General features: G+C 38.5%; 1 protein-coding gene across 6 annotated transcripts in view; it reads right to left on the bottom strand.

Annotated features, from left to right (window-relative positions):
- Nucleotides 1-16,330, bottom strand: part of ESRRG (estrogen related receptor gamma) — a 736,743-nt gene that overhangs the window by 126,725 nt on the left and 593,688 nt on the right. The window contains exon 1 of one of the 6 annotated variants that reach the window (XM_006155844.2): nucleotides 12,642-12,755. The exons of the other annotated variants lie outside the window; for them this stretch is intronic. Within the exon in view, the coding sequence (XP_006155906.1) occupies nucleotides 12,642-12,693 (52 nt within the window). The 5' untranslated portion in view covers nucleotides 12,694-12,755. Of the gene's footprint in view, nucleotides 1-12,641; nucleotides 12,756-16,330 lie in introns of those variants that run through there. 6 annotated transcript variants of the gene reach the window in all.

Raw genomic sequence — 16,330 nt, forward strand, 5'->3', positions numbered from 1 at the left:
TCCCTGGAGCCCGATTCACAGAAACAATCGGGCTAGCCAACATTACCAGGCCCTTGTGAATGGAATGCATGGGATATTCTAGTGCCCAGACACTGAACACAGAAGCCAGGTGTTCTATTTTTGGTTCTACTACTCATGAACTGCCACCTTTAGCTTAATCCATCTCCCTAGCCAGAGGCACAGTTACAGGTCCTCACGTCTGATGGTTCTCAGAGATCTGAGCTCATTTAAAAGAGCAGAAATCACCAAGCACATTATTAAAGTCTAATGAAGCAATCAGATTGCATCTTTTTATAAAACAGCTTTACTGATTCCTCTAGTCCATACAACACCTCCAAAATTAGTACAGTTCATCCAGGATAATCTGAAAAAAAAAAGAAGAGGAAGGGTATCTTCTGAAAGATACACAAATAAATGGCATATATGTCTTCTGTACTGCTCAGATGAATCCCTTGTAAGGAACATCTTTCCTAGTTACCGGTTTTGAATTTTGTCTCATCTTCTCTCTTGGCACTCTATAATGTCCAATGAATGCTACCTCTTTGTAACAAATCTACCAAAAATGGGTGTTTAAGAATGTGTGGAACATTCGATTTTTCAAAAGAGACATTTGTTAATCTATTGGGTTGTCTGAAAAGCAATGTGTATGTTTGTCTATGCAAAAATGCATCATGACTTTTCCAACAGCCCAACATTCCACATACTTCATGGCACCATGAACCTGTGCTGCACTGCGCTTCAGTAACAGTTATTCTGCATTTACTCATGAGATTATTTGATGTGTGTTGGCCTTACAAATTAGATTTTAATTGTTTCTAGAATATGGATTATACCAGTTTTGTTTACAATTTTATACTTAAAATATAGTACAATATCTAGCATATAAACATTTATCAAATGAAGAGAACAGAACACAGACCTTTTGTCAAAGAAGCAAACTCGGGACCAGCAGTTAGTGTAATGGCTATGTCACTGGACTCCCATGTAGTCGACTGCGGTTCGAGTCTCGGACCCAGTGGCTTAAACTTACGCTGTGTGTGTGTGTGTGTGTGTGTGTGTGTGTGTGTGTGTGTGTCTGCCCAAGATGCTGAGAGGAGAATGGAGGAGAAGGGATTACAGCAAGGCCATCCCCCCTTGGTGGCTGATTTCTCACTTTCTGTCTCTGTCTCTCTCTGTCTTTTTAGTGAGCTCAAGTGCCCTATAGCAAAAACCTCTCAAAAAAAAAAAAAAAAATCGGAAGCAAACTCTTTTTAGTACCTGTCTTGAGAGCACTTTGATTGGGTCACTCTTTTATCTACCCTGGAGAATACGTGTCACAGTTGTCATGGCTTCTGCCACAGAGTCTTGACCTGGGGTGAGCATAGTCCCTGTTACCCCTATGTTCCTACTTCTTTCAGAAATAATGAAAGTGTGGCCAGCCACAAAGCCTAGTGGTTAAGGGGGCTGAATCCTACATGGCTGACTACAGGTTCACATCCTGACCCGGGTGGCTTGAAAAACATACAGAGTAGACGTACATGTATGCCCCAAATCCCAAAGGCATGGAGAAATGGAGAAAAAAAGATCTGTGAAGTGACCATCCCCCATTAAGAGGTGTTCTCCCCCCACCCCACCTCCCCAATCCTCTCTACCTCCATCCCTCCCTGTGTCTCTTTCTGGTAAGTGCATATCTCTTCTGACAAGATTAAGAAAAAAAAAAAAAGGAAAGAAAGTAGGCAAGCAAGCAAACAATAACTGATGCTTTATGTTTTGGTAATGTAGCTATCTTATGAAAAAATACAAAGTAGAATTCCTAACTACCTAAATCAGGTACAATAAAATGGTATGCCTATGATTTATTAAATAGTCTTAGCTACACACCACTTTAGAAGTAACTAATCTATTTTTTCCTTAAAATAATCTGCCATAACACAACAGAAGAGGTAAATATAAAAATAGCATTATTGTTGACACGTGAGTTTCTATATATGTGGTGTATGCTGGCATTTCCTGTCAAAATCTTCATTAGGGGTTAATTCTGTCAAACAAAATCTTGACCTACAATTCTATTTGGTGGTGGCTGTCAGCTTGTATTTTGCACATCTCAATATTATTTAAAAGTACTTCTCCATATTTAATATACAATGGCTTACTGTACCTCTCCACTGGCATTTATCACCTCTCAAGAGTGATCAGTCTCCACGAAAGTGAAGTTCACTGTCACGGAAGGACCTAACCCTCATTTATTTGTCTATATAGTATTTGGGACAGAGCAGAGTATGCGATAGCAGGTGTGCCTTCAATTTAGAGGTCACACATTTAGCAGTAGAAATATAAGTTATTAAAACAGACTTGCAATCTTTAAAAACATAAAGTGCCCTTAGAGTAAAGTCTAGATAATTGTACACAATTCAATGTGTATATTTTCTTTTGCTCCAAGTTCCAAAATGATCCTAAAGATGCTGCCATTTCCCAAACCAGAATTACTACTGTTGGCAGGATAACATTGAGGATAGAAAAACATAGACTTACAATATCCCCATCAGCCAACTTTATCCTTGCCTAATTTCCCCATCTCTGTAATAGGCCAAATGGATGCAGCTTACAGGGCTTGAAGACATTTAAAGAATATTTAAGAGAATATTTACTTGTTCCATTTGACTTATCTACAGCACCATAAGACCATTGTAAACCGCCCTTGATTATGACAAGGGGGAGCGAGGTAATATAGGAGAAACGTGTGCCTAAAGCACTAAACTTGAACACAGTCCCTCAGCCCCCAACAAGCTCTGTCACTTACTACCTATGTGACCTTGGGCAGGAAACGTAAACACTCTCCAAACTGCAACTTTTCCATATGTAAGGATAAGAAGATAATAAATACTGTCTAAAAAGATATATATGGGAGCACTCATGGCCTGGTGGTTAAGGTGACTGTATCCTACATGCCTACCACGTGGGTCAAGCACTAGACCCAACAGCTTGAAAAACATACTGGACCTGTGTGCATGCATGCCTCAGATTCCAAAAGGAGGGAGAGATGAAGAAGAAGGGATTGTGATGTGATCATGCCCTATGAGGGTTGTTTTTTCTTCCCCCACCCCAGGCACCAACAATCATATGTGCCCTCTGGCAAATTTAAAAATAAAAAATAAAATAAAAAAAAATATATATATATATTTGTTATATTTTATACACACACACACACACATGCACGCACACACATATATTTGACGACAGCATTTGAGCACTTATAACGTGCAAAGCAATATCTTAAGTGCTTTATAGGTATGAATTCATTTATTTCTTACAACAACCTTATGAGGAAAAGAGCAAAAGAAACAGATGCACATTGTGGTTATGAAATTGCCTAAGTTTGCTAAACCCAGAATAGTACAACTGGAATCTAGTTATGGGCCCTGCCTCTGGGTTTGGCACACAGTAGGTGCTCAAATAAATAGTAGCCTTTTCTCTGCTACTTCTCAGCCTGTGCCTTGTTTCCTTCTCATGTGAATCAGTAGTCGGATTCTCTTAGAGTAGCCTGAAAAATTAATTCATTTGGTGTAACAGATCCTAATAGGGAGTCACTAGATAAATCTTATAAAAGGATGTAAAGTCCACTGACAAACATAACACACACACACATGCATGATCATGCACTCAGGTGTGCCAAGGACAGACACACACACACACGACATTTAAGTAAGCCTTCAGAGCAAGTTTCCTGGAATATCGACCATCAATGAGTTAACCATCGATATTGATGGGACTTGGACTCAGGTCACAAACATATGCTGAGTTTAGGGGCAGTAGGAAGAGGAGGTCAGATGAGAATAAAACTTACTACCTGCCCTCGAATGCCCAGATCCCACTGGGAGACTAATAATTCACTCACATACATTTTGTGTTATGCTAGAGGTTCAGGAAACATCCTGTGGGAATATAAAGCAAGAAACAATTCTACCTGAAGAGTCACAAAATAGAAGTGATTTCTTCTAAATCTGCCAAATTCTCCAGGCAAAGATGGGTGAGAAGGGCATGTTAGGTTGAGAGAATAAACGAAAAGTAATACGTTAGTGAGAAAATCATGCTACACACAGGCAAGGTGGCTAAAACATATGGTACCCAAAGAAGGCTCTGGAGATAAATTAGGTTCTATTTATGAATGGCTGCTTAGACGACTACCTTGGAGTCTGGACTTAATCCTATGCGGTGCAAAAGACGAATGGGAGCAGAAGGCACTGAAGACATTGAGACCAATGGAGATTATTTCAGGAGCCTGGGTGAGAAAGGGAAGTGATTTGTATTAAAATAGTGGCAAAGGGACTGATTAGAAATAGATGGATTTAAAGATTCTCTGTAGGGAGAATATACTAGGCTTAACAACTGGAGAGATAAAGAGGGTGAGAAAAAGAATGAATTCCAGGATGTGTCTAAGGATAGTAGTCTACGTGATGTTCTTAAGACTTAACACTTGTGCAAGAAAGATAGGAACGGGAGTCATAAAATAGTTCTGATTCTAGGGTGCCATCGAAAGACATTGAAACAGACTAGCCTACTTCTTGGGTTACAATGCCAAGCTCATTGGTGGCTGTTTACCACTTCCCAAAATACATAACGTAACACTCTTTGCAGGTCCTTCCTCCCTTCCTCTTCCACCTCATTCCTTTCCTGTTTCTCTTTCCTGTTCTCTATAGCTATCCTAGTACCCTCTAAATCCCCAGAGGTTAGCCCCACAAGGCCAGAAGAATTTCTATAATCTCCTATCCCATTTCATTCCTAGTAACATTAATGTCACAACCACGTTTCCTGTATGCTCCTCAAAATCGCATTATAAAAATTCAAGTTCTCCCAAAACTGCTTTGTGGGACTTATTTAACCTAAAAGCTCCTCAATGTTTACCTCTGAGCCTGCAACGACGCAGTGGAATAACTTAATAAATGGAAGGAGCAGAGACACCTTTATGTTTCCTATGCAAATACTGCTTAGAAAAGCCATTAATGGGAATTATGGAAGGGGAAAGCCAACTAAATACATGGGCCAGAATAAGCAGCATGACTCAACTGGTCTTCAGGGGCCTTCTGCTTTGCTGGTAATTTTATTAGAACCATTACCAGTGGAGAAACTTTAGCATTTCAAATTGAACTGTAAATTGTTTCTGCTTTCCATGGTATCTTAGAGAATTTCAGGGGGAATTTTTATTTGGTTTATGGAGTGATTCCCTGTGGACTAGGGGAAGTTTCTTGGAAATTTCAGGATTACTGTTGGGGATTTTTCTTCTTGAAATGGATTCTTCTTTAGAAATCTTTTGGTCTTTAATTTTAAAAATATGTTGAAAATTTTCTGTATAAAACTTTGCAGTGTGCCTCCAGTTTTCTGTTCATAGAATTCACAACAATATTACTATAATGGTACCATCTTATAATGGTGAAAATGTTTGTGCTAATGGATATGAAACTAAATACTACTGTTTTATCTCTGCAGTAAGAAGTCGTTACTTGAACTACAAAAGACAGACTACGTTTTTGACAATTCTTCCTAATCTCATTTACTTTGGGCAGATAGCATGTAGTTTTCCTTTGCATTAATAAAATTATGTTATTTGTCATTCTGGGAAATAGATTACAAAATGATGTGGAAAGTACCTCAAAATATTTATCTATGAAACCACATAAAAGCTCATAGTAACTATAGCGATGTAACATCTATTGTGTGCAATCATTATGTCATTTGTTTTATTTAAACATGTTGTGTGTGCCTCGCTACGGATGCCAGTTTTAACAAACTTGCGTTTCACGTTCACATCCTCCTTAGAATACTTCAAGTAGCCTTCATAATGTTGGCCATTCTCAGCGGCAACGTAAAACTTGTTCACGTTTTCTTCTGTTCTCTTTCGGCCAAAGTTCAAACACTACCAACAACCAAAAAAATGTATTTGAAAGATAATGGAAATGATGGCTATACATCCAGACGTGGTTTTCATTTTTCTAAAGAGTCTCCCTTCTTATGCTGAATGCTTTTATTTTCTCGCTAAACTTGGAACACAAATCGGTTTCCTCCCAGTATTTTTCTGCTTTTGGCATAAGTTTCATGAGAGAATCTTTTCTTGGTTTGCAACTTTAGGGGTCTTCATAGGACCACATTGTCCAGGCTGCACTAATTGTGAGGCCCTTCTCCCTGAATTCCACACCCTGCTTTACAAAAACACGCCATTTGCAGATCAAAGAGAGACGATTTATGCTTTCATCCAGCTGACGGACGATTAAATTAAAACAGATCAGCAGCGCGGTGCTTGGGCAGGTGGCTCCCACCACCACGGCCGGCCTCAGAGCGATTAAATTGTGGCGGAGATGGAGGGCCTTCCGCTCCCATTCCCGCACTTACAGATCAAACGGTGACAAATGAGATGTTACTGCTCTTGTAAAGCAAGGCTACAATCTGTCAAAATCCAACATAATTTGTGACCCTCTGTGACATCCTCTTTCTCTCTCTCTCTTTTTTTTTTTTGACATTTGAATACAGTGATTGTACTAGAGTCAAGTCCATTTAAGTGAATATAGTCAATTCTATCTAAAGGAATACAGCCTGTTAGCTCCAACATGGTAACTGAATATATATCTGGTGAGTACTCCAGCGACCCTTTGTGTTAAGTGCATACCATTAACAATGAATTCTGATTTTTTCCAAGTTATATAATTTGATATCTTGACAGCCCAGACACTTAAAGCACTACTATTTGTTTTAAATGGCTTTATTTTATTGTTTAAATGTCAGTATCAAAATAAAGTAATGCATACAGTCTTGTCAGTTCTAGTACAGGGGAAAGTGTTCCTGTTGAGAACAGTCTTGAAAGAGTTGGTTCTAAAAATGGACTCAAAAGTCAATTGCAACGTCTCTTGGCTGAATCCTTAAATGACTCATGAAACATATTTATACTGCATTTTCTGTTTAGCTGGTGCATTTAATAAGGCACCGAAGCATAAACAGCAAAGGAACATAGCATCTTAACTTACTGAAGTTGACATTATTGCCAGGTTTTTTAAAAAGTACTGACTATGGGAAATAATTGAGGAATGCATGATAGAAACGGCGGCCCAGATAAATTCACAGACTTCTTGGTGTATTTTAATTGTGCTATCTGTTGGATTACTGCAGGTGGCTTAGCTGTAAATAAAAGAGTCAGGAGATGAGTTGAGGGTGGTTTCTAATAGTTTTAACTACTAGCATGTCAGGGAGAGCAGACTCCTTTACATCTCACTCCTTTCAGACCTGTTTAGGGGTGAGGAAACTGTCACATTTCAGAACAAGCATTGACTTTCTACTTCAAAGTGACTAAAGATCTTTCCCCAAAGACTTTTGTTGACCACAGACCTTTAAGGCAGGTTAACGCCAACCTTCAGGGAAATCACTCTGAAATAACTTTGTTTACAAAGAATAAAAGTATACCTAGACTCTTTGAGTACCTCTTTTTCTTTAAAAAGAAATAGGGTTATACTTGAAGTTTTGGGGCATAAAATATTTTTCGTATTGTGGAGCTCACTCTGTAATCTATGTAAGTGGGCATGTCAGGTTTTCCTGCTCATCCTGGTTTATTTTCTTAACTTTTAGCTTTGTTTACACACATTTTAAAGCAACTGTCCCACTTGATATATGATCCCTGTTAATGACTTTGCTTCTAAAACCCAGCTGGTTACAAAGCAGACCCAGTTCATGGCATTTTAGAGTAATCAGCCGGGACTGAAAAGTCACCTAGGTTTTTGGCACATGGTGGGTGTTGTGACAGACGCTAATCCCCCCTTATCATGATGGATCTATGTATTCTTTCCAGGCTTTAATGCCCTATTGTTACCCACGTGTGCACAGAGAGAATACCTCAGGCCTGCATAGCTTGTCTATTAAAGGTAGGGTCTCCCTCTCAGTCTGAACAGATGATAGGAGCCATGCATTTGTTTATTATAACCCAGGAAAGTATCTCACCTCTCAGAAGCTTGTAGATCCTGTGACCAGTAGCTCTGTTTTGTCAGGCACAAACTAAAATGCAGGCTGCAGGGGCCAGCAGGTGGCATAGTGGTTCAGGTGCTGGACTCTCACGTGGTCGACCGCAGTTCGAGTCCTGGACCTGGCAGCTTGAAACACACTGGGAGCATGTGTATGGGTGCCCAAAATTATGAGAGTAGAATGGAGGAGAAACGATTGCTACATGGCCATCCCTGCTGGATGGGAGGGAGGATGGGGAGTGGGAGTGATTTCTCACTTTCTGTCTCTTTGATCCTCTTTGTCTTTCTGGCAAGCACATGCATCCTATAGCAAGCACATACACCCTACAGCAAAAATCTCTTAAAAACAAAAGATATAGGCTTCAGTGAATGATCATGGAAGATGGTATACTGGGCTCAAGCTACTTCTAGAACCCACATCTAGAACGTAATTACCACAAAGCAACCTTTTTTAAAAAAAGAAATTTATCTTGAAAAATTTATTTCATTTTACTTGTTATTATTATTAATTTTCAGTTAGCTATGGGATACATGCATTCACCATACAGAGACAGAGACAGAGAGAGGAAGTGAGAAAGCAAGCTACCAGGTCTAGGACTTGAACTGTGGTCAACCGTGTGGAAGTCCAATGCCTTTAACTACCATGACACCCCCTGACCCCAAAAAGCTATCTTAACATGCAGGATGCCAGTGGTTTTGTTATCTCTGGAAGCCAACCAGCAGGTCAGGAGTTAATGAAATATATATGCTCTGTTCTGGACCACTGGGGGATGGAGGTACTGACACAGAAAATGCCAACTTGGCTAATGTTCTCTTCACAGGCATCTATCCCAGATTAAAAAGTGCCAGAAGAAAAATTTCAGAAAGGTTTATTTTTTACCCTTTCCTTTTGGTCTTTTTCTACATTGTTTACAAATACAAAGGGATGAGGGATACGTATTGATCTGTACTTCCTGTGATGACAACAGGCAAATCATTCAGGCATGCAGTTGTTACACAGATGACTACTTTTTAAAAAGTTTGTTTCTTTCTTTATTTCTCGGGGTAGGAGGGGCCACCTCCAGCATGGTCTTCAGGCGACAATCCACCCCAGCCTCAGCTAGCCCATACCACAGGCATGCTCGTGCCCAGTGTGCTCCCGGAGACCTGGGATGTCACCCCGGGACCTTCCCCCGTGGCTTCGGTATCGTGGAGCGTTATGACACTGCAGTACCACCCAGGCTGGCCTAGTCCTGCTCACTGCGAATTCTGCCTGGCTCCTGTTTCTGTCAAGGCCTTTGCTGATTTTATAGGCTGCCACACGCGCTCCCTCCTCATCCCTCCCTTTCTATTATCTCTAAAGCATTTCCTGCTTTTGATGTAGATTCTCTATTAGACACAGGGGAAGCAGGGCAGATTTTCACCTCTGCCTGTAAGCACAAGGAAGGAAAGAAGAAGATGGCAGAAATATTAACTTTAAACGCTCTCTACCTCCAAGGCGAGAATAAATGTCCCCCTAAAAGATTCTCTGAAATATCCATAGGTAGATCTTCCCCCACAGGACTCTCTGGTCACCACAGGTTTAGTTCCTTTTTTTTTTTTTTTTTTTTTTTTTTTTTTTTTTTTTTTTTTTTTTTTTTTAATAGAATATAAGACTCCCAGTGTACGTAGAGATCTTTTCCAATGAAACGACTGCATCTGTCAGATGACATTTTCATAATAGAAAACGGATCTGATCTGTTTCTTCTTAGCATTTCATTATTTGTTACATGTTCGCAATGCTGTCTTAACCTCCCAGAGCCTAACAATTTCCCAGCGTTTCATCGGACTAGCTAACTAAACTCAGATATTCCCATTGAGCTTCTCAAGCAACAGAAGAGAAGTGCATAAACGGCTCACGTTAAAGCAAACCAAAGGCCACTTGAGAATGCCACTAAAAGAATAGTGGCTGAAGGTTATAAATAGCTGGTCCTATTTATAAAGCATAAACAAAATGCTTCAGGATATGTAGCATAAAGCCTAAGCAGCCCTATTGGTGAAAACCTATTCCCGTGCCCAATATCGACATAAATAGCAGCATGAACACAGTGTCATGGGCTGCCTGCTTTGGCCTCAGCTAATCTCAGGCATAAATGAAACTGTTCCTACTAATTGCTATTTTGTCTCTAAGAAAAACGAAACAAAACAAAACAAGTCGGGGTGCAAGTTTTACAATGTGAGGAAACAATAACTCATAGCAGAGTTCAAAAGAATCTAAATTATTTGAACATTCAGTAATGATTATACACTGTGGTCCTTAAGTCCAACAATAGCAGTATGATAACAGGAATGCTAAACTCTTGGCCTTAACCCTACCCAGCACTTGTTGCTCCAGAAAGATTAATGTTATCTCTCTATTTAAGTAACCCACGTATATGTCCAAAATTAGACCGAAAAGCGAGGGCCTGCTCGGCTAGAATAAAATTGTTTTTAACATCAATTTAGAAATACTCTGAAAAAACCAAGTCACTTTCCCTCAGTTTGAATGGCTAATGCATTACAAGTTTCTGTGATATCCAAAACACTGAACGTCAGAAAGATTTAAGTTCAAATCAACATGCATTTATTCTACGGTATAGCAATATGGAAGGCTGACGGCATGAATATTTTACAGTAATGCTTCAATATTAAAATGCCCATATTGAGATTCTACAGTAACATACAAATTATATTTAAACATCAAAAAATTCATTGAAGTACTTATTAGAGTATCGGTAATAATAGTCATTAAAATTTTATGATCACTTAAAAGAACACTAAATAAAGACAGTTTAGCAAATGCCCTATTTACATATTTTAACAAGACTTACATAGTAATATCCAAATCACATTGAATTTGAGAGTAAAATTAAATGTGCCCTCAGAACAGAGATATTATGGTTCTAACATGATAGGTTTTCTTGTTTTCCCAGTAGTGGGGAGTATTACCCTGAGGTATGCACTCTGCCTCTCTGGACCAGCTGTAATATAAGAGCTGATCAAGAGTTGGGGGGGCCTGTGTCTGGATAACAAACAGAATTAAGTAAGAAGGATATATAGAAAGTGAGTCTGCAATTTTGGCCTCACTTAGTATGGTGTCCTGTTTTACTCAGCTAGAAACATACTCATGTATCCATCTTATTGTAGATCTTAAGTCATCCTGTTCGTCTATGTTCTTCTATGCAAAAATGCATCATGACTTCCCCGATGACCCAATATAAGTAGGTAATACATATGTAACAATTTGGACATATGTATGTTTATATAACGTGGTTCTCTTTCAGTTAGAAAAAATGTGAGAATACTTATACCAAATCTAGTTCTCAAGCAGTCTGACATTTGCAATACTTTGCTGAGCTTTTAGAGCATTTTAGGATCCCGAAGAAAATAATTTTCAAAATTGTGATTCTCGAAATCTGCAAAAATATAGGGAAGTACACACACCTGCAAATATTGGTGCAATTTTTTTTTTTTTGCAAGGTTAGGAGTGATCACTATAAATCCAATGAATCTGAGTGAACAGTGGGCCACTAAAAATTCTCAAAGAGAGATATATGTAGGCAATCAGGAAAGATGGGGGACCTGGGGTCAACAGCCAAGCCTTCTGAGAACAGCCATGTCATTGACACAGGGCACTTTGGTTTCCTTAGAACATGTGATTGATAGGCAAACACATCCACCAGAACCCTGTAGGCTCTGTAAGAATCCGAGGTCCCGGGAACCAGCAGTTAGCATAATGGCTATGTCACTGGACTCCCACGTAGTTGACCGTGGTTCACGTCCCGGACCCGGTGGCTTAAAACTCACACCAGGCGCGTGTGCGTGCGTGCCCAAGATCCTGAGAGGAGAATGGAGAAGAAGGGATTGCGGCATGACCATCCCCTCTGGGGGGTGATTTCTCGCTTTCTGTCTCTATGTCTCTCTCTGTCTGTCTGGCAACTGCACGCGCCCTATAGTGAACGGGCACCTGCCCGCCCCTTATAAGAAAAACCCCAAAAAAAAAAAAAAAAAAAAAAAAGAATCCGAGGTCCCTGAGTGGCAAATCAGCTTGGCTAGGCATTCAAAATCCCATGAAAAATTAAAAAATCATCGTGTCAATATATGAATCTTTAGCTCATTTCCTTGTTTAGTCCACTTAAAAAACATCTAACATTATGAAGTCAGAGAAGTGCAATACTTCCTTATATCACAGTTCTGATGTTTGGGGAAGGGTGTGTGTATGTGTATAAATGAGAGAGATTCATACTTCCATTTATATAAAAAAATTAAATACAAAGAAAAGTCAAGTGATGTTTCTCAGAAGTGTGGATAGAAAAAGAAAATATACCCTCAGAAATACCTGGAGCCACTTTCATTCTTTTTTTGTTTGTTTGCTTGTTTGCTAGGGAGCATGAGAGAGGGAAAGTGTGAAAGTAACCCCTAGGGGGAAGGACCATGCCACAATTTGTTCTCTTCCATCCTTCTCCCAGGATTTTGGGCATGCACATGCACCTGGCCTGTTTTTCAAGCTGCCAGATCCAGGAGTTAAACCATGCAGTTGGCCATGTGGGAATCCAGCTGCCCTAACCAGCCCCCATTCTATTATGGATAACAAACTCGTGGAAAAGCCCACCAACTTCATCAATCCTGCTTCTCTTGTTCAAAGAAATGGAAATTAAAGTCTCTCACCTTCATTGGAAATAAGCAGGCATGTGGAGAGAGAAATACCACATGTTTTCATTCATATGTAAAAGCTAAGGTTGGTTGACGTCATAGAAGGAGTGTATAAATATAGAGGTTACCAGAGGCAGAAAGGGGCAGGAAATGGTAAGGGGTGGGAAGATAGGAAGACTTTGGTTACCAGATTACAGAGTTTCTTTTTGTTCTAGAATTATACAGTGACAATGGTTGTTTGTTCTGAATATACTAAAAGCCATTTACTGTACCCTTTATGATGGTTAAAATGGTGAATGTAACATAATATCAATTGTATCTTGATTTTAAAAAAAAAGGGAATAGCACTTCACTTAAACAATGTTGTTTTGAGAATGAAATTACTTAATAAACACAAAACATTTAGAATACATGTAAGCTCTAATTGTAAACCATCATTATTATCTAACACATTTTAGATCAGTCTACCACAAGACCAATTTATTAACTTAAATGTTACATTATCCTCAAATAATTTTATGTATTCAGTTTTATTCACTCATTCATTCAGTTGTTCATGGTCTCAAAATGAGTTTGCTTTACTTTGTCACTCAAGGTAAAGCTAATCAATAAATAGATTTAATAATCCATAAGCATGATTTTGGTGAAATGGAGTAATTATTTGACGAATCTAAGCCAATTCTTTCTTCACTTTTATATCACTCATGTTTGTGAGCACAAAATGAGTAAGGGGGGAAAATCACTTAGATGTAACCCAAGAAAAGGTTTAAGAGATTTTTTTTTTATGGAGGGGGGAGTATTTCAATAATGTACATTTCTAAAAGGCGGTAATCTCTCTTCGTCCACTGTCCTTTGATTGGTGTCTATAGTTACCACTGAAAGCACCTTTCTGATTAAATATTTTCCATTTTAAGAAAATAGCTCGTGGCAGAGAAATATTTTCAATACACTAGAAAAGGGGATTGATCTCTAAATACATTTGGCTTACCAATCTGAAACTTGCTAGCCCTTGAGATAATATCAATACTGAAATCATGTTTGGACACCAGATGTCAAGATGCAGGGTGTTTTCCAATGAAGATTTCCATCCTATTTTGCTTTTATATCAGCCAATGAATATGGATAAGACCCTGGAAGCAGCCCTGGATATGTATCCACAGCAGAAAGTTAATGTAAGTGGCATATAAGTGATATTTATGTATAAATTTTTGCTTACTTATTCCAGGCTAACGCACTCAAAGTACTAACCTTGACCTAGTCTATCCAAATGGGCAAAAATCCAATTTGTTATCCAATTTAAAGAATTTTCTTTTCTTTGTGTTTTATTGGAAAATTATGCCTGTCTAGCTTATGGCACTACAAAAAGAAAAAACATCCTAGTGATATGTGCTCAAAAGACTTTTGACAAAGAGGTGGGATATCAAGGGTCACATGCAGTAATTATTTTTCTCAATTCCTTACATTTAATCAAAAGGTGGACATTGCTAGCAGCCTTGTGTTTTGTCATGAGGTGAGGGAAAAGAAATGAAGAAAGATCTCAATGCAGTGATTCAGCCTAGATGAGGATACAGTTAGGCTCCTTAGAAGAAAGGATTCCCTCCAGACAACATCTGAAGTTCTCAACAATGCCATTTTCACACTGTTAAGAATGCTCCATAATTAATCAGGCCATTTGAGACAGGTCATCAACTACAGAAGACAAAATTTCACTCTCCAAAATTATCTTAGCTTTGCAGTTCAGAAATGCACATTGATGGCATATGGGGATTAATCTATTGCAACAGATGGCTCTACTGATTTTCCTGATGAAGTGATTATTGTTCCTCCCAACAATACTCCCAAATTCAGTCAGGCACTGGGTCAGGTTAATTCTGCCTCAGGACTGCTTCTCAAATCCATTTCTATCTTTTGAACCCACTGCCACAAATCTCATATGGACCCTCATTTTTTGACAACTGAAATATCTAGAGCAACATGCCCATTAGTCTCTGGGCTTATCCATCTCTTCATTCTTCCACCAAAGACATATGTGTAATAACAGCCCAAAATTCAAGCAACATCCTTCATGAACTGGGCCTTAGTTACTTCTCCCTTCTCATCTCCAAATCCTGTCTTTTACAAAACTGTGGCTCTAGCAGAAATGATACTTACCATGTCCTGGAAACACATGAGTTACTTGGGAGACTTTTGACCACAATGACCTCCATAGATAAAATCCTTCCTCTTCTAAGTTCTAAGAACTACAGTAGACATTTCACTTTTTTTTTTTTTTTTAATTTTCCAGGTGGTGCACACACCCACCAGAGAGAGATGGAGAGACACATATTTAGAGATAAGAGAGAGAAAGAGAAAAAAAGAATGAAAATGTACCCCCATGAGGAATGATCACACCACAATCCCTTCTCCTCTCCACTATCCTCTTTATCAAGATTCTGTGGACACATGTGCAGGTGCCCAGTTGTTTTTCAGGTTGCCAGATCCAGAATTCAAATCAACCTGCCAGCCATGTGGGTTTCAGCTGCCTTAACCACCATGCCACCAACTGGCCCAAAAACTGCACTTCTATAAGACTTCTTAAAACACTTTGGGCATCTTTAATCAGCTTAGCAACTAAACTCTGATAGCTGGCATGTTCCATACATATATGGGACCTAGGCTACGCTCTCTTAAATTGTTATGTTTTCTTTTAAGGATTCATTGATCCTTCTCACTTAGATCCTTCTCACTTAGGTCATCAGCACTTCATGGACACTGATTCCATACTTCACATGTTCTGTGTCCAGATATAATGGAAAATTTGCTCACTATAATATTAAGAAAAACACAATTTTCCATTTTATTAAATAGCTCCAATGGAAAAAAAAGACAAAAATCCCATAAGATAGAATACATAATTATTTCATTGATATAGCATTATATATCTATTTCCCATACGATAGTGCACATAATTATTTCATTGATACGCTGCGCATTTTATCAGTGTTTTACATCTTGTAAACTCAATTTATAAGCTCGGAATTTTTCTGAAGAAATTGAGATGCATACTAATCATTCTGGTTGCAGATTTCATTTTCAAAAAATTCTACATTGGCTTTTGAGATTTCAAAATAAATAACTAATTAGTGTATTATAAAAATAATTATTTTTAAGTTAGAATAACACCTTTTAAAATATGAAATTAATAAAGGAAGGAGATACAGCCATCTGAAATGAACTCAATACTTCTAAGAGAAGATATTGTTTTAGAAGTATTCACTTTTTTCCCTGGAAGGTCAAAGTGTTTACCCATGTAGTCATAGTTAAATGAAACTTATAACTAAAACTTTGCATCAGTCAAAATCATTAAACTTTAACTTATAAAAATAAATATGACAAGGGCCGGCAGATGGTGTGGTGGTTAAGGGCACTGGACTCCCACATGGCTGAGCATGGTTCATGTCCTAGACCTAGTGGTTTGCTGTTTCACTTACCCTCTCTCTCTCTCTACCTCTCTCTCTCTCATTCTGTCCATCTCTGGTCAAATTAAAATAAATAAATAAATAAATAAATAAATAAATAAATAAAGTTAAATAAAATAATTCTTTAAAAATAAATAAATATAATATAGGCAACAGGGGAGATCTTGCTTCCTATATTAAACATTGCCCATATAGGTCATAGCCTTTTATCTAAATTCCTACTTCTGTATCCTAAAAGTGATGAAT

Source organism: Tupaia chinensis, unplaced genomic scaffold (assembly GCF_000334495.1).
Source record: "Tupaia chinensis unplaced genomic scaffold, TupChi_1.0 Scaffold000473_1, whole genome shotgun sequence".
Classification (NCBI taxonomy): domain Eukaryota; kingdom Metazoa; phylum Chordata; class Mammalia; order Scandentia; family Tupaiidae; genus Tupaia; species Tupaia belangeri.